The 18276-nt window shown below is 36.5% G+C and overlaps 2 protein-coding genes and 1 long non-coding RNA gene across 3 annotated transcripts; 1 reads left to right on the top strand and 2 right to left on the bottom strand.

Annotated features, from left to right (window-relative positions):
- The first annotated feature begins 4824 nt into the window (after positions 1-4824).
- On the top strand, positions 4825-5760 carry LOC116177103. The gene is made up of 2 exons (XM_031495976.1): positions 4825-5271; positions 5327-5760. Exons 1-2 carry the CDS (start codon positions 5158-5160, stop codon positions 5693-5695), a joined length of 483 nt encoding a protein of 160 aa, XP_031351836.1. The 5' UTR covers positions 4825-5157; the 3' UTR covers positions 5696-5760.
- Positions 5761-9245: 3485 nt separating this feature from the next.
- On the bottom strand, positions 9246-9789 carry LOC116177099. The gene is made up of 2 exons (XR_004146605.1): positions 9646-9789; positions 9246-9590 (listed from the first exon to the last, which is right to left on the bottom strand). It is a non-coding gene; the product is annotated as an uncharacterized LOC116177099 (long non-coding RNA).
- Positions 9790-12110: 2321 nt separating this feature from the next.
- Positions 12111-17050, bottom strand: LOC116176671 (ubiquitin-like modifier-activating enzyme ATG7). Its single transcript, XM_031495399.1, has 12 exons — positions 16714-17050; positions 16465-16660; positions 16307-16414; positions 16033-16259; positions 15761-15985; positions 15570-15714; positions 13511-13666; positions 13275-13463; positions 13055-13225; positions 12894-13009; positions 12468-12762; positions 12111-12422 (listed from the first exon to the last, which is right to left on the bottom strand). Exons 1-12 carry the CDS (start codon positions 16911-16913, stop codon positions 12387-12389), a joined length of 2064 nt encoding a protein of 687 aa, XP_031351259.1. The 5' UTR covers positions 16914-17050; the 3' UTR covers positions 12111-12386.
- Positions 17051-18276: the final 1226 nt, after the last annotated feature.

The following is an 18276-nucleotide window of genomic DNA, read 5'->3' as shown; positions in this document are numbered from 1 at the left end:
CTGCAGATCTATAGTACTGAATACAGTGTAATTTGAGATTTTCGTGACAACTTCTTCTATATTTGGTAGTGGATATGCATCTAGTTGCGTGTAGCGATTTATAGTTTGCAAATAGTCAATAACCATCCTTTTCTTATGGTTCGTGTTATTAGTGATCAACACTTGTGCTCTCCAGGGAGACTGGCTTTCTTCAATTATACCTTCTCGTAACAGTTTCTTTACTTCAGCAGCTATGAATAGTTCATCCTCATGTGAGTGTTTGCGGGATCTTATTGCAATTGGTTTGCATTCTGTAGATAAGTTAGTAAATAATGGTACAGCGGGCACGGTTGCTTCGGCTACAGAGCAAATGTTGAGTGTTTGTTTTGGTCCTCCAAATGCAAGTTCCAAACTCGAGTGCATTTGCAATACATCATGACCAATGATCATGTCTGCACATAGGTCTTTTACAATGAGAAGTTCTAGATTTCTGTATGAGCATTCTCCAATGCGAATAGTTTGCCGTGTGAGATGTTTCACTTGTGACTTGAGAGATGAGGAAGCCATTGATACAGTTTGTTTACAATGTTGTTTTCTTAGATTAAGCAGATTCGCGAATCCTTCAATAATGAAACTGATGCTGCTTCCTGTATCGATAAGAGCGTCAGCGCGAACTCCTTTTACGAATGCTGTAACCATAGCTTTTTGAAGCGAAGAAGGTGCAGCAGCGGTGATATAAGCAGTGTAGTTTTCATATTTTTCTTGAAAACAGGCAGCACTGTTTTTACTGCGACAAACAGTTGAAAAATGGCCTTTCTTTCCACAGGTATGGCACTCAACATCCACTGCTGGACAGTTTTTCCGAGCGTGGACAGAGCCACCACAAAAAAAGCATTTACGTTTTGAATAATTTTTGGTTTCCGTAGATTTTGGTATTACAGCTACTGTTTCCACAGTAGAAGACGGATTAGGTGAAATTGCATTGACGATAGAAGATTGAGTTTTAAATATTGCAGAATTTCTTTCAGCTGTTTCCATTGACAGAGCTAGAGTGTAAGCTTGATCTAAGGATAATGTCAGATTCTCCAAAGTCTCTGACGGATCTCTGATGAAATAATTCCTGCGATAAATGCTCCTCGTATATTCTCGTTTTTATTTGTCTCAGCATCCACTGCAGTGAATTGGCATTCCTTAGACAATTGTTTAAGTGCCTGGAGGTAAGTGTCAATAGATTCTCCAAACTGTTGACGCCTCGTGGCAAGCACATGCCTGGCGTAAATTACATTTCGAGGTTTGATGTATAGAGCATCGAGAATAATAAGCGCATCAGTGTAAGTTTCACAGTCACATACGTACGCAAATACTCGTGGCGAGATGTAGTTTACCAGCAGCTGTAGCTTGACGGCTTCAGAAAGCAATTGAATATTACTTGTTGCATCAGGGCTCATTGTAGTAGAGGCAGATGAGGCTTGTCGAGCTTTGAGAAAATTCTCAAAAGTTTTCTTCCAATGTTCCCATTCCAAGGTGGTGGAACTTAACGTCGGATCTCCGTCAAAGCGTTCGGGACTTAAGAATCTATCCATTTTTTAAATGGAATAAATTGTTATAATACTAATTTTAACCTTTTATAAAGCTAGGCTTTATTCCATTTAAAATTATACATTATAGTAAATGAGTGACAAATTGACATACAAAAATAACAAACGATACAACGTCTAGATCCATTAAAGAACAAATCATATCACCCGGTACTATACCAATTGACTTTTTCTTCAGTTGAATACAACGCACACGAAGGAAAATAAAAATACGGAAGCCAAAGCAACAATATTCAAATTAATTAATATGGCCGCCAGATATTTATTTGTTTTAAGAAGTTATTTTTGTTGCCTAAAATTGTTAGGCCCCCTGCAGAAGATATTTTATCTTTTAAAAGTAGAAATAGAGAAAAACAATACATAAATCCCTATATAAATATCACTGTACTTACGTACTTACTTTAATTCAAACTAACTTGTGTATATGACTCATCTCAAAAAAACTTAGGTATGTGATATTAGTTAATTCGGACACATACACAATATACTTTGAATTGAACCATATATATAGTACCTACTTACGACATAGCTTTATGGATAATAGTGATCGACCCATTCCATTGGACATGTCCATGATTGTCTGGAATAATAACATCATTAATAATAATAGATCTGGGTTTCAAGTAAAAAAATTATTTGGAGAACTGTTGACATTTAGCCTCGGCCTCGGCACATTATTGGCAAACTTGTTACCCCACAAAGCTATGCTGAATATAATCATTGAATTATTCAATGATATAATACAATTATACACATCGTACAAAATTATTATGAAATATATTCCGTTAAAGCTTAAAATGTTATCCGTTCACATACTACTAACGAATATACAATTTCCGGGACATGGATTCAAACTCACGATGGCTTTACTGTACAAGGTACCATATGATCCGCGTGTCGAAAATAATTTTCGTAATTCTATTTTTTTAGGGCCTAGGTATCATAATGATATATTTAATTATCTTAATGCAGTTTAAATCCTAATCTAACTAAGTAGTTTTTCTATGTATATAATGTATATAAATATATTTCTGTAACTATATACTTATCTAATTGTATGTATTTTTTTCTATTTTTATTTATTATAAATAAGTGTAAAAGTGTTGGCCTCTGGGGATGATATATGCGATAGTTCGGACATGTTTAATTCCGAGTATTATGTTCTTTTCGTTAGAAAAAAAATTTACTTAAAGGTAAAGAGCATTCTGATTTTTCACCAGAGGCGATAACATTGAAATAAAGATATTACACCGAGGATCTGGTTGATTTCAGCGAAGAGAACAGTCGGTGTAATCTGTTCCGGAATTCCGAATCATGCAATCCAACCCTTGGTACGGACTCGGTGGAAATGTCATTTATGGGAATAGCTTCTGGGCAATCCGTGAAGCGGTCGATGCGTGTAAGTGCGTACCTACGTGTATCCTAGAGGAAGGGGACAGATAAATTCATGCTTGTACGTGATTGGAACGTAAAGATTCCAACTGGAATTGACCTGGAGGTGATACGGTGTGGCGATGAATCTTGGAGCTTTGACAATCGAGACACTGTGCGCCACCAAAGCTTGATGTGGGATTTCATTTTGGACCATACAAATCGTTGACAGATTAAACTTGTTTTTCTAGCAATGGGGTGTGACATCTCAATGAATCTTGTTGAAAATCAACGTTCGGAATTGGGCTAGAACCTCTTTGGTGGCACAGAGAAGTGATGGTTAACCGAGAAAAAGTAGCCCACTAATAATTAATATAGAGGATGATTCAAATGAAGATGATATTTTTGTAATTGATGATTCAGGTTAAGTTTTTCGGTTTATTCAGATATCAACCCCAAGATTTGAAGTCAACAAAATGGCTGATGAACGGCGCCTGCGGTGTTTCAAAATTCATGGAGAGGTCCGAAAGGAACTCGTCTCCGGTAAAAAGGCTAGGAGGTTCGATTTTTACTAAGGTTTTTGTCCCGAAGAAGGTTTTCCTGCCATCGCCTGGTTGTGTGTGTAATAATTTTATATGTTCTCGTTTTTTATTACGCACAAAATGTTGAGTTTTTATTCAATTTCCTTTCCCCTTTGTGTATAAAAAGAACCGTCAGATTTAATACCCACTGATTCGAAAGTGCCGCGATTCGCAAAACCGTATACTATGCGATCAAAAATGAGTGTTGTCCAGTCACCTTTGGAATTTTTGTTTACATGGGAATCGTACTTAGACCATATAGTACATGAGCTGCTATTAGCCCTATGCTTTCAATACAAAATGGATGGTCACGGATAGAGGGCACTGTAGTCGTGGGTATGTGAATCTCAGGGTAAACTAAAGTCGTATGAACACCACTCGGATTGCGTAAAGAGTAGCTTTTATAGTAACCGCGTAGTACGGGAAGCTTTAAATACTCTTCATTATTTCTATACGTCCACAATTCACAAATAAGAATAGGTTTGCTTTTTTTTGCCATATCTGGGCAATTAATTAATTGACGTTTGTTAATTTATAGGTTGACAGTCTCACATCGTGTCTCATCGGACAATTTCGGACAGACTCGTTTACCCTGAAACGCACATACCCAATCGATGTCCTTGACTGTATTATTTTTAGTTACAATTAGCAGTCCATGTACTATATGGTCTAAGGAATCGTACCTTTACTTGAACTTCCAAAGGCGGCACGACAGCAACTCATTTTTGATCGCCCGTTATAAGGTGTGTATACAATGATGAAAGTAACGGGTGGCCCTGGGCATCGATTCCCGAAGTTAGTCGATATGCTCCGTGATGTGCATGTGATGTGACCGGCTGCCATGACGTCATGATCGTATACGATAGGGATAAGTTCAAGTTTAGCTGCATTCCCGAATCGTGGACAAACTTTATGCGTTAACCAATCACAGACAAGAATTGAACTGTCATTTGTCAGTTTTGTATTTTGTTTTGTTTTTGCATTATGATACTGCTATTAATAACCAGAAAATCCTCGAACAATTCCATGTTTTATTTCACAGAAAATATGTGAATTTATAGGTTAGGGCACTGAATAACCTCTATAGCAAGACAGCTGCAAGATCCGTCCTGTAGCTGCAACTGCGCATGACTTTCACGCAACGAGTGGTCTAGACCAGTCGTTGCGTTCGATCAACTTTTCGCTCGATGTGGTAGGTTCGAGAATGCAGTGACATTCACGTTCACATCAAGGTCAGTCGATGTGAACAAAGCACATCTTCGGGAATCGACGCCCTGCTCGTGAGTATGTATAGGGTTTTCGCTATAAAAAGCTTTGCACGTCATAAACAGAAGAAAATGGCATGCCAATTGAAATCAAGATTTGGCGGATTTATATTCATTATTATTTAGTTACTTTTTGGGAGAATAAGTTGGCAGATTCGGAATTTTTTTTACAATGTTGTCAAACGTTATTTGTTGACATTTGACACTTTGGTTCGGTTTTTGCCTGTGAAAGTTTTCGGTTATTCTTGTGGTTGTTGTTATTATTCATCTTCGCTCTTAGTGCAAAAAAATGTGTTCTTTTCAGAACAAAATTGCTGTTTGTTTGTGTACATTCTACCGTTATTTACATTTGTACTCGCCACAATGCCGAAATATTTGAACAGTAAAGCGAAGGAACTCCTTGCGTCTTTAATTCAATATTTTGAACAGGAACGAGATAATGGGGGTTTCTTATTACCATTAGGTTCAGTTCGAGAGGTAAGAATGGTTTCAATTACTTCTGACTACTTCTACTAATTGTGATTACCTTCAGCGCATTGTGGCAGCATTACATTTAAACATTTCTACGGTCAGCAGAATATCCCAAGCTTTTAAACAAAACGAAGCTTTGATATCGCAGATCTTGGTATTTGCATCTAAAAGTACTGGCGATTACCACGGAGAAATGAATCGTGAAAACTTTTTACATTGGTTTGAAAAACAATTATTAGTAAATTTAGAAGAACCAAGTGTTATCGTATTGGACAATGCTTCTTACCACAACACCTTATTGACACAAAATCCGAACAACTCGTGGAGAAAAGCAGATTTTCAAGATTGTTTACACAATAAACTTGCACTTGCGATTGTAACCTCAGAAATGTGGAAAAATTCAATTAATCACACCGAAATAGTACATTGAAATACAAGTGCAGAAACGGTATTATTGAAAAACGAGTATAAATGTAGGAACACGAGCGCCAGCGAGTGTTCCTATTATACGAGTTTTTCAATGACCGTTTCGTCATGCGTGTTTCATACTATTTTTTCTACGAAAGTGAAAAATTCTTCTCTAGAAATTAGAAATTTCAACTAGTCAAATAACGACAAAAAATCGTATAGTCTGATCGTAGTTGGATGTTTCAATTGTAAATGATCCAGTAAGCCGGTTGCCATGACAAAACATAATTGTTTGAAAAATCGTAAATTTAAGTCAAATAATTTGTGGCGTAGTGAAGAAGTGTTAAGATAGATTTTGACGAAACTGAAGATGAAGAAGGTATGTGCACCCCGCCGGACGTTGCGGAAATGGCTAATGCGGCTTCGCATGAATTGCTACCCCAAAAGTGTAAGCAGCGTTTCGGAAAGGAGCGTTTTCATAAGAGAATAAATCGCTAAGTTTTTGAGAGAAGCGCCTAATGAAACATTTGTAATGATGAAGGTTTGTCAATTTCTTATTGTATTTTTAAATCATAAATAAGCATAATTTAATTACAGGTTGCTCTCGTCCTTGGAGTGGCTGGAGCTTGCCGTCGGAGCGAACGTTGTAAAATGACTGTAACGTATTTCACAGAACAAGATACAATTTTATTGATACCTAACGATTCCTGACTCCAAGAATCATGTCCCAAGAACGTTTTCTGTAGCAGAAGGCAAAGAAAATTCTACCATTGTGTGTCTTATATAACGAACCTGTGAATAAAGCAATACAATTACAAAGAGTTACTTCGCATATGTTTATTAGCGTGTAGAAAATGCGTGCAGAAAATATTTTTTTCTATTTCGGTGTCACAATGATGATTTTGTACAACTGTTTTCGGCCGAAAACAGTTGTACAAAGACAGTGATTATAGTCGTTTTTTTTGGTAACTCATCTCTTAAGTTGGCAGTTACTAGTTAGTACAAGTAGGTCAGAGACATGGAGAGGGGAGATAACGCATGAAACTGCGCGAAGTTACAAAACAAGGGGGCTGCCATTTTGACACCCATTGAAGCGCGAAATTTGAACAGGACTATAAAGGTTTACTGACGCAACCCAGAGACATCTAACGCAATCTTCATACACTACACTCTATTCGGCAGCAGCTCCGTAGGAAGAAACTAATATCTCAATCCAATTGAACAAAAGAAAATGCCAGTGACGTTGACGTTACAAAATAAACACTTAAACCTCGAAAAAAGCTCTCCTAAACACGAACACACGCTAAAATAACACCACTATAAACACAACATGACACAACGGGTATAAAAATGGCAGCGCCCATGAGGTCGCACCCTTTCTTGGATGCGCACTCGTCGATCAGCGATCTCCTCTCTCCATGTCTCTGGTACGTCCATGTTTGAACTTCAAAATGTCAGTCTTACTACGCTGCCAACCTAAAACTTAATGGCATAAAAAGTGTTCCCAACATAAAACATGTTAGTTCTAATGTTCCCTATAGTTTCTGATAATGATTTTTTTAATTAAATTAAAGCACCGAAATAGAAAAAATAGTATGAAAACGCGTGTTACAATGCTTTATTGTAATACTCCTATTTTGCGAACACTCGTGGCTACGCTTCGCGTCGCCACTCGTGCCACAAGATAGTCGTATTACAATAGGTCGCATTGTAACACTTGTCTTTCAATATACTATTGCCGCACTAGTGTTTCAAAGACCTGTTTTCACAATCAATTTACCTACAAAAACAATCGTGTTTCTACACTTTCGTAGAAAAAATTTATAAAGGAATAGTATGAACGCGAAAAACAATTGGATATTGCAGAAATGGTCCCAATTATTATAAACTGGGTGAAAATGATAGTTGAGTGATGACAATTAACTGGACAATAAATAAAACTGCAATTACCTAAGTCACGAGAACTGAAACTTGAAACTTTGACATATGCCTGGCGTCGCCGCCTCTCCCAGGATTTAGTCAACTGTCGTGAGGATGCGTCCCTGGTAGACACCAGCAGGGACGTTTCTCCACTACTTTGTTGCCATCGCGCTGGGCCGCGACATATGCCAAACAATGTGGTGGATTTTGTGGATTGGGAGGGTTGTGGGGGGGCGGCTAACTGGGTGTTATCCGACCCGAACGGGTACGGCCACAGCTTCGCCACTGGTATTCTGCCTTAGAGGGAACTCTGCTTTCTAGTGATAGCTTCTTCTCCGAGCGTTCATTGGCTTCCGATGTTCCTATCCTTTGGTCTCGTTCCCTTCCCTGTTTTCCCTCGTGTTAGGCTCTTTTTATTGTTGTCCTCTCCCCGCATTACTTTCTGTCCCCATTTCCTCCTCCCCTTGGCTACTTGTCCTTGTGGCTGATTCTTCCTCCACCTCCAGTATTCTACTGCTTTCTTTCTTCCTTTGATGTTTGTCTCTGCTATTCTCTTCCCATGGTAATCCCCGAGACCTCTTGTTATGTAGTCTGAAAAGTATCTTTCACCTTTTTACGATCATATCAGTTTATGTTGATTATCATTTTATGTAGTTCAATAAAATTTCTTGTGTTTTTGTCTCGGTTGAACTTACTACACCTTTTCCACTTTTATTCGAGAAGTTGTAAATTGTATTTGAGAATTGTTACTTGTATTTGAGAAAACGTCAAAATAGATGAGAATAGTCAGTTGGATTTGAGAAAACATCAAATGTATTTGAGAATAGTCAATTGTATTTGAGAAAGTATCATTTAATTTTATTGTGTTTCAGAATGTAATATTATTCCTAATGAATTATAATTAAGAATCAAATTTTTATAATTCCGCTACTGTATGTAGTCCCGCAACAGCAGCAGCAGCAGCATCAGGCTATGTTATACATGTGATTTTGTTATTGATTCTCAAATGCTTAATTTTACCATTTCTTGAATACAATTTACTAGTCTCAAATTCATTTGATGCCTTCTCAAATACAAATCACTATTCTGAACTACATTTGTTGTTTTCTCAAATACATTTTACTATTCTCAAATACAATTGATACTTTCTCAAATTAACTTGATAGTTTCTCGAATAAAAGTGGAAAAGGTGTAGTCTCAAATTTCACTACAGCAAGAGTTGGTCAAATAACGTAAAATCAGTCAAGATTTCAAGCAAGCATTAACTTGATATTTATTTGCTGATGGCCTATGCAATGGTTTATAACTTCCGAAACATTTACATAATGTCGCAATGCCCACATTCCTCATCTTTCTGCTCACAACGGCAGCGATACGTTATAAACAAAATGCTAATAGTACTACACTTAGTGGACTGCACTTTCCTTGAACCCGTCACAGCACAGTAGGAATGGGTTTTATTGATGCACAGTCGGTTGGTTTCACACAGAGAGCCCAAAAAATGATCTCTGAATTTTCTAGTTCCTCTGGAATCTGGATGGCTCAGAGTAAGAAATAAAGATAGAGTACGCGTACGCTATAACAACGTGAACGTTTGTTTTGAACCAACATCTCAGTCAATTTGACCCTTGGAGGTAGAAAGTAAACATTAGTCAGTGGCGTAAGGTTTATTTATTTTTATGGGCAACAAAGTTTATGTTTTGTTTACATGTGCAAACGTAATAACGTATCACTAAATATTTATGACCAAACGCTGTATGTGTTTGAAAGGTCCCTATTGATCTATGATAAGGTATGGTGATACTTCAAAGTGGAAACTTAGAAGGAAATCTAAACACATTAAAATGCGAAAATTCCCGTATGCACGTCTATGACTTCAAAACACATACGGATGAAAGGTTATGTTAGGTAATTCAATAATTCCACAAATAATACAGCTTTTCCCCATTTCAAAGGGCTCCCATAAATTAATACACCACAATCGAATAAGTCCTCCACTATAAAAACGCCTAAAAATTAAGGAATCACGTTTTAACGAAATAAACAAAATACCTCTCAACGGAAAACAAAGTTACAGCGTTGCCGTTGTGGTGCACTAGTCACCATAACTTTTCTTGTTAGTTTGGGTTACTGAACTCTTATAAGCATCTAAAAATCCATTTAGATTACTCGAGATGCATGCATATATTATTAATATTCCCTTAAAAACTATCTCGTGAAATGTGACAACTTAGCCTCCTGCAATGTTAGTAAACAAACGAGATGATGGCACGCATAGATAAGCATCAAGGCATCTCTATCTTTATTTCTTACTCTGAGCTGTGTAGTGTATTTAACCCCCAGGTTCTACGCTAACTTCACACTACAAGAACACGGAAATAAAATAAACCCGGCAACGTTTTAAAAAATGGCCACCCGAATGACTATTCCCTCTAAAACTAAACAAGTACCCGCTTAAATTTGAAAAGTGGCACGTGATAAAACATCTAAGGCAGGGCCTCCTTACGTTACTTGTAGACAACGCTTTGACCTGAAGCACAGTAGGGAAGGAATTTTAAATGAAACACTGAAATTGTGAGAAGTTTGTTTAATAATGATCGTAATTATTATGATTGTGAAAACCCGGAAATTTAGTTGATGTACATTAATATAAACAAAACAAACAAAGCCAAAAGGTGTCGTACTCTCGCAAAAGTCACTGCCAAGGATAAAAAGAGTACGACGTAAGAAAAACCTTGCAGTTTGATTAAAACAGTCCAAAAGTTAATTAACAAAATATTTTGTAAAAGTTTTAAGCAGTAGTTAACAAAGATAGTAAATGCATATACACAATGTTGGTTACACTCAAGGTTAAAGCAAGTTTTTGGGGACAATGGGTCAGGTAGAAGCAGGTACCAAGATTCTGAGAAGGGGTGAAATACACAGGATGTGACTCATCTTTGGTGCAATAAAGTCCTTTTGTTGAAAGCAAGATGGAAAATTACATGGCCTTGTAGGCAAATTTGACTAAAAAACAAGATATGTGGAAATTATTGAATCGCCACTCATTTAACGCACATAGATTCTAAACTGAAGAGCTTTGATTAGCGTAATCTCGCTCCTGCAAGATGGGTAGTCCGCCCCTGGTTTCGGGGTTTCGAACCTACAGTTGGATGTCGAAGACAGTGCACGGAATTAGGTGCCCTAACACATAAATATAGACTACAGTTTCTTTTTCCACCTTCCCGAGACTGCTTCATTCACGGAGAAAATTGTTAGTAACATACAACAAGTCAGTACATACATTAAACAAATCAGCAATTTCCACATATTAAAATAAAATGAAAACTTACATGAATGTAACTTCAAGGACAAGACCAAGTAATCAACATCAATAAACATAAATTAAGCAAACATTACACCAAAAATGTAAACAATTAAAAACAATAGCATAACGGTATCACACATATGATTGCATTGCGGTTAAACAAAGTAAATTTCAAAAACAGAGATTCAAACACACAACAAATATAAAATGCGGCATACAAAACACAAATACGATATAAAGAAATGCAAAAATTACTACCTGCATTAAATAACACAAAATAACAACAAACATTTATGGAGCGAAACGTTCACTACCTCCATTCAAGACCAGATGCCAAACGTAACTCCCGTTCGTACTTTCTAGGTGGCGCAGGCAACTTTTTTTCCCACCTAGAAATTGCATGGTTGCCAACTCTCAACAATGTATGTATCGTGGTAAGCTGTATATACAGGGTGGAACCTTTCAGCTGGATGGTAGAAACATAACCTAAAAGTGTTTCCTTAATTAAAGATTAATATATCAGCATACCTTAGAAATATTTGGCAATGCCGTGTATTGTTGATGTCATCAAATCAATGACGTGCAACGCTTTTTATAGCGAAAACCCTATATAATAATCATATTTATTAAAAAAAAATATGACAAGCAGATCCTCATTTGTTGTACGTAGTTATACACTTTGGCTGCATAAAATTAGGCGTCTTTCAGGACTTTTTATCATGTAAAAGTAGACATAGGAAATTCCTATGTCTACTTCTACATGAATATCACTGTGTACAATGGTAATACATCCTACAGTACTTTAGCCAAAGACGAAAAAAACATTTCCTCTTTGACTTTAGCTATCTATAATACACCGATGCGCGAAAGCTAACGAAAATCCTGCTATAATTACAATTTTTATAATTAAATCACTGCGCAGTCGGGTTTGATTTTTAAGAGTTCAAATATTGTTAAATAATGTTCCAATTGCTTCCAAAGCATCTAACCAAATTTTACTCGCCTATATATAGTTTTATGTTTTGACAAAAAGAAGTACTTTCATAATATCGATTTTCAAATGAAAGGCAAATTTTATGCAAATGGGTACTTTTTAAGAAAAATGCTATTTAAGTTCCTAGACTATGTGTAATGTTCATGTGATGCGTTTGATTATTTTTAGGGTCTCATAGTAGCTGCACGTCGGTCTAACTATAAATGAATAAACAAAAATAATATACATTTTTATTTCAATAATTTAATTATGTTCGTTTGCTTTAGCATAGTAGGTATAGCGATGACTGCATATTTTGTAAAGGCAAAAGTCTGAAGTTGTGCAATAACAGTACAAAATAAAATAACAGTAGCGTACAGCAAATACATGTACTAAAAAGGAAAAAATGAAACACTTACATAAATAGACCTAAACAATTTAAAAAAAAAACTAGTAACAAAATAGAAAACAGGGACCATGGATTATATATATAAATTAGCCATAAGCATATCATTAATCAGATTCATTTATTTCGTCGAAGTCCCACACCTGAAAAGCATTGAATTACTAACTCTTTTTAAATGGAAAGCTTACCTCCAAGTTGCCAATTTCGTTATGGATGTCTGAAAGGCCGGTTAGTTCTTCTAAGTACTTACAGCTATTAAACACCTTTAGTAGAAAATCAAATCCGCTTGCTTCATATTCGGCAATAACAATGTCAGAGCAAGCCACACATTGTTTATATTTTTCTGTAGCTGGCATTACATGGTTAAACATTGACAAAAATCCACGTATAGAATGAGGAACAGCACCCAGTATAGATTCTTCAGGTCCACAATCATCCCCTAAATCCTGATTGTTAGCTTTATAAAATGCAGGAGCACTTGCTCTGAAATTTAAGAAAAAGTTAGTAACACTATGCCACCAGTACAGTTTCAAAGCCTCAGCCTATTTCAGTAAAGAACGCTTTTGTTTCACCAGCACCAAATTATCTACAATGGCAATGAGAACTAAACTTACCCACGAGGATGTTGCAAAATTGACACCGCCAGTTCCACGGCCAGAGCACTTGCAATTGCAGACACACCTGGTCTGGTTACTGTACACTGTTGATCTAAGGTTCGCTTGGCAAGAGACTATAACGGTTAATGAGTCACAGCAGATTTTTACTAGGCACTTACATTTCCAGGAGCAGTAACATCATTGCAAAAATAACATCCCAGTTTATTACCAGGAATTGCCTTGAAACCCTCTGTTGAACAGCTAAGAGCTTCATCAGCTGTATCCGCACACCTAATACCATACCTCATCACCAGATAAGTATCAAATCCCAAAGCTGCATTTATAACAATCTAAAAAACTATCAACATATCAACTCTGGAAACAAATTTCCGATATCACCTTTTTGTTAATCGTTCCTAGAAGTGTAGGCAACCACCGACTCTCACGAGAATCCATTAATAAAAAGATAATGTCATGCGTGGAAATCAATTCGGTCAGCGTTTCCACGTTAGATTTCGTTTGATCCAAAAGGATTTCGCCGACCGGGTGGCCGGGCATTGGAATCGTAAGATTGTATCCTTTAGAATGCTGATTAGAGATTAATTTAATTGCCCACACTTGTCATCCGAACTTACCACTCCAGGAAAAACCTTCCGTAAATTCTGTGCGGCCGCGTCAGCTTTCGTCTTACTTTCCAGGCAATCTTCATAGGTGAATAGGTTCTGTCGAACTGGATTGGAGAAGGAGACTAGTGCGTTATCGACAAATGTTATCGTACGTACGCTCCACGCCTACAAAACGTCTTGTTTACTTCATTTCGCGGTGTTTTGATTGATCTTTGGTCTCGGTTCTTATATCAAGAGCCGTTTGTTAAAAGCTTGGATATACAAATTTTGTAACTTAAAAGTTGACCTACCTACATTTACTTTTCCTATTTCAGTAAGTAAGTAAGTAAGTTTCAGTAAGAATCCCGCTCCCCCACCAGATTTTTACTTAAATGCCTCACCAAATACAGAATACTTAGCTACCCCGTTTTCTTAACGCAAATCTTGTGGAAAGCGTGCCCTCTAACCAATACAAATCTCGTATTTTCGCTTAAATAAAGAAGCTGCAATTTTTGGATGTAAACAATCGAATACGCTGTGTCGGTTTGAAACCCATGTAACCGAAATTTATAAAAGAGAAAGCCGTTGTTTAGAAGGGATTTTTTTGTCTTTGGTGTTGTAACCGAAGCGTAAGATAACTCGTTGGCAATTGTTCGCTGTACTAGCACGTTTTGTACTTTTATCCGTCACCGTATACCGATAAATTTAAAGGTAATCATTTGCTAACTTTCTTCCGCTAATTATACTTTCCTTTACCCGCATTTCCGTGTGCCGTAATTCTGTTTTAGTTGCTTCCCTGGACGTAATCGCCCGCCGAATTATTGTTCCTTGAGTGTCCTCTTCCGACACTTTGTTCTCTAGATACACCGTGAGTTTTTCTTGTGAACATGCAATGCAATTTACAGTAGATTGTTTTTATAGCTTTTTCCTATATTGCGCATAAAGGGTGGTTCAAATTCGTGGCTCACCATTGGAATCTCCGCAATGGTGCTAGATACAGTGTAGGTTATAAATTATAATGCGGGCAAAGTTGCCCCTTTTTGTGACTAAAAAAACGCATTTTAAATTTTTGAAGAATCTTTGAAAATAACTGCGATATCACCGAAAATTTGAAAATGTCAAATTTCGTTTTCATTTTCCCTAGCTTAAACGATCTTGTTCCCGTTGGCACTTTCGATCTACAGGCACTTTTTTCGTAATGGACGTTACAATTAAACGCGGTTTGATGTAGAAATTCTTCTTCTAAATTGTAATCCTCTTCATTTTCTCTTTGTTGTAGTACTTTTGGAACTTACCTCGTTGTACTTCTACTTCCGGATAGCTCGGGTAAAAATAGTTTAATACGAAAAAATTTAGTTTTTTTCGCTTCCACTGATATTTCAGTAATTGTTTTATATTTTCGACAATGACTGAGGTAGTCTTCTTAAGTAAATTTATTACAGCGTTGCTATTTATCGGCGAAGAATATTGGCACCAAACTTCTTGACTTTCACTCACTTTATAATTCACTTAGCCCTTAACTATAAGACCACCCTTTTTTTGTAACAAATTTACATCGCTAATTGTTGTGTAAAAATCACAAATTTTACACGCTTTAGCTTTACGTGAAAGAATGCTAATTCACTTCCTTACATTACCTACTTGCCGAGTAACATTGTCGCGCACACACACACTTGTAATTAACAAAATCCTTCTTCATATAATAATAGCATGATAAGAAACATCGTTTAAAAATACAGGGTTCTTTGACCTCTATCTTTATAGTTAATAAACAACACATTTTCAGTATAATGTTAAACCAGGAGTAAACAACAATCAGGAAATACTGAAGCCACTACACGATATGGGAGTACTGTGGATTAAAATATGCAATGTTTGCCTTTGAGTACTAAAAAATGTTTAGATAAAATTTCAAAAAAATGTCTGTAGTATCTCTATCAATAAGAAATGCGTAGTTTGCGCATGCGCACATTAATGGCCCCTGAGCACAACCGGCAAGCATAAACTATACCTACCTACCTAGGAAAGGTCCAAAATGTGACCAAGACTGTTTTTTATACCTGTGTGTTTATTAATAATAGATAATTACCAGTAAATTTCGAGCAACAGAGCATCCCAATGTACCAGAGCCAAGTAATAAACATTTGGAGCACTTGATTTTTTCTAAATTGATGTTTGGTAAAAGTTGCCATTTAATTAATTTGAGATTTAAGTCAACCGCCGTTTCCGCCAGACTAAAAAAACCTCATTATCTGTATATGAGCAAACTAACTACATTACCATTGCGGATCAATCGAATTTCTCATATTTGAAAGTCGAGGTCCAAATTTCCCTCGTTCGTTTTTCTCCCAACCGATCCAAGCAGTATCGCTCTCCATTAACTCATCGAGATTCACTAAGGGGAATACTGTGGTAAAAACCAAACTGTGAGAGCAGTCAGTAGTCACACCGCTTCTGCTTAAACGGAATGCAAAAAGGTTCACAGTGCTGCCTTGTAAAAACGGGCTAAAATTATTCATTGCATTTCCTTTGATTAATTCAACTTTGCTTACCAATAGTGCAATATTAATAAGATATAATTACGTATCGGCCAACCGGGATGTTGACCTGACCCGGACGGATCGGAAAATCCGTAATAAAAGTCGGATGCATTTGCGGAGTTAACATCTTTAATACGGCTTAGTGGTAAAATCTGTAGGCCATCACAATGTCGCTTCAATAAGAAAAATGGCTTTTCCTTAATGTCTAATTCATTATAGCTAGTGACTAGATCGTTTATCTATAAAAACTATGAAATTAAACCATTCAACATTAATGTAAGCATACCGAATTACTAAATAAGTCTTCTATTGGAGTTATCTTAAGTAATTTCACTTCCAATGTCGTAGGAGCAAGATAGCAAAACCAGTAGTAATAGTGGTATTTTTTCAAATCCTACAAGAGAAGTATTATGGAACATAGACAAAACGAAATCAATAACAAACTGCAAATGAGAGCACTAAAAATGAGTTTAAACGAAATGGATCAGTGAGTAGTTTGTCACTTTTAATATCACCCCACAACTTCTTTCCTTCCGTCTGAACGAGTGAATTCTTATCGCATTCTTTAAACTGTTCAATCGTATTTTTGTTTAGGAGCATGCCAAGGACAGGTATGTAGACTTTCTGGTTTGAATAGTGCCTGTAGACGACTACTGTTAGAAATTGGCAAGGAATAATTGCAGGAACGCTTACCCATTGAACGATGTACTATCCACTTCGAATAGAGATGTTTTGCACTTATTTAAGTTAAGGTTAGAATAATAGCCCCAAATGGGTCTATTGTGTTCATTCAATTTGTCAACATCCAGCTTAATTTCTGTTAACTTATGCCAAAAACTTGGATTTATTGTGGAGCTAAAGGGGTAGTATTCTAATTTGGTTCCTGTATCCATCTAATTGAATAACTAATTTCACTTGGATCAACTAAACTAAACGCTTGTAGCTCTCATCTTACGTAATATAATTTTAAAAAACCATTAATTGGTAAACAATAACATGATTTGTGTAAACTTCTTTCAAACGTAAAATATAAATTTGATGAGACGCCACTGCTTCGTACGGTTGTATACAGGATGTTTCAAAATACGTTCAGTATAAGGTGCTTCCATATATTTGAATTAAAATTATAATAGGCGCTTTCTTTCGGCTACTTCGCGATCACGATTTCAAGATCGTGGGTCGTAGGATCACGTTTTACGAAAGAACGCGGGAATTTAAATCAAAGTATGGTTAAGTTTACGTAATAGTGTGTTATATTATGGTAATAGGTACACATTTGCATTCGAATTACGTACCTTTTGTTTGGATTATGAAAATAATTTAAATACAAGTGGAAGTACTTGCACTTGTGTAAACTTCTTTCAAACGTAAAATATAAATTTGATGAGACGCCACTGCTTCGTACGGTTGTATACAGGATGTTTCAAAATACGTTCAGTATAAGGTGCTTCCATATATTTGAATTAAAATTATAATAGGCGCTTTCTTTCGGCTACTTCGCGATCACGATTTCAAGATCGTGGGTCGTAGGATCACGTTTTACGAAAGAACGCGGGAATTTAAATCAAAGTATGGTTAAGTTTACGTAATAGTGTGTTATATTATGGTAATAGGTACACATTTGCATTCGAATTACGTACCTTTTGTTTGGATTATGAAAATAATTTAAATACAAGTGGAAGTACTTGCACGATTATGCTCCTCGTCAGTTACAAATATTGACTAACCTAACATTTGAGCAAAATTATAGGTTATGAATTCGTGATCAGTAAACAAATCATAAAACTATTATGTTCAGTTTGTTTACGATTTTAGCAATCATGTTCATAAGATCACACTTCGAAAGAACGTGATTTGACAAACCAAACGCGTTTGGATCACCGAAAGAAAGCGCCTCATGACTTATGAGTAGTCGAAGTATTGTCCAATATTTTTGAGGTACTGTCAGTGTCACGAATGCTAGTTAAGCTGAATTTATGGTTCCGTACCCGCAACGCCGTACCGTAACGTTTGGAATTAAAGCCGGATTTTATAGTTCCGTATCCGTAAGAACGTAAGAACGGAACCGTAAAATCGTACGTTAACGAAAATTATACGATTTATAGTTACCGTAGTGGTAAGAGATGAGCATGCGCATTAGTGCGAAACGAATTCTGTCATTGTATGTCATCTGTCAGTAAGAGTAACGTGCATTTCAAAATAATAATAACCAACAAAGTGTCAATAATTATTGTAAATAAACGAAACGAACGTCAG

The sequence above is a fragment of the Photinus pyralis genome, unplaced genomic scaffold (genome assembly GCF_008802855.1).
Source record: "Photinus pyralis isolate 1611_PpyrPB1 unplaced genomic scaffold, Ppyr1.3 Ppyr1.4_LG7, whole genome shotgun sequence".
In the NCBI taxonomy this organism is placed as follows: domain Eukaryota; kingdom Metazoa; phylum Arthropoda; class Insecta; order Coleoptera; family Lampyridae; genus Photinus; species Photinus pyralis.
This window is presented reverse-complemented; position numbering and strand designations above follow the sequence as displayed.

Bases quoted from the DNA above. Each gene is read 5' to 3' on its own strand.
- LOC116176671 (XM_031495399.1), bottom strand. From the start codon at position 16,913: ATGGATACAGGAACCAAATTAGAATACTACCCCTTTAGCTCCACAATA. The intron at 13,010-13,054 runs GTAAGTGCCTAG...TAACCGTTATAG, and splicing joins ATGTTACTGCTCCTGGAAAT to TCTCTTGCCAAGCGAACCTT. The intron at 12,763-12,893 runs GTAAGTTTAGTT...CTTAAATTTCAG, and splicing joins ATTTTGCAACATCCTCGTGG to AGCAAGTGCTCCTGCATTTT.
- LOC116177103 (XM_031495976.1), top strand. From the start codon at position 5,158: ATGCCGAAATATTTGAACAGTAAAGCGAAGGAACTCCTTGCGTCTTTA. The intron at 5,272-5,326 runs GTAAGAATGGTT...GATTACCTTCAG, and splicing joins CATTAGGTTCAGTTCGAGAG to CGCATTGTGGCAGCATTACA.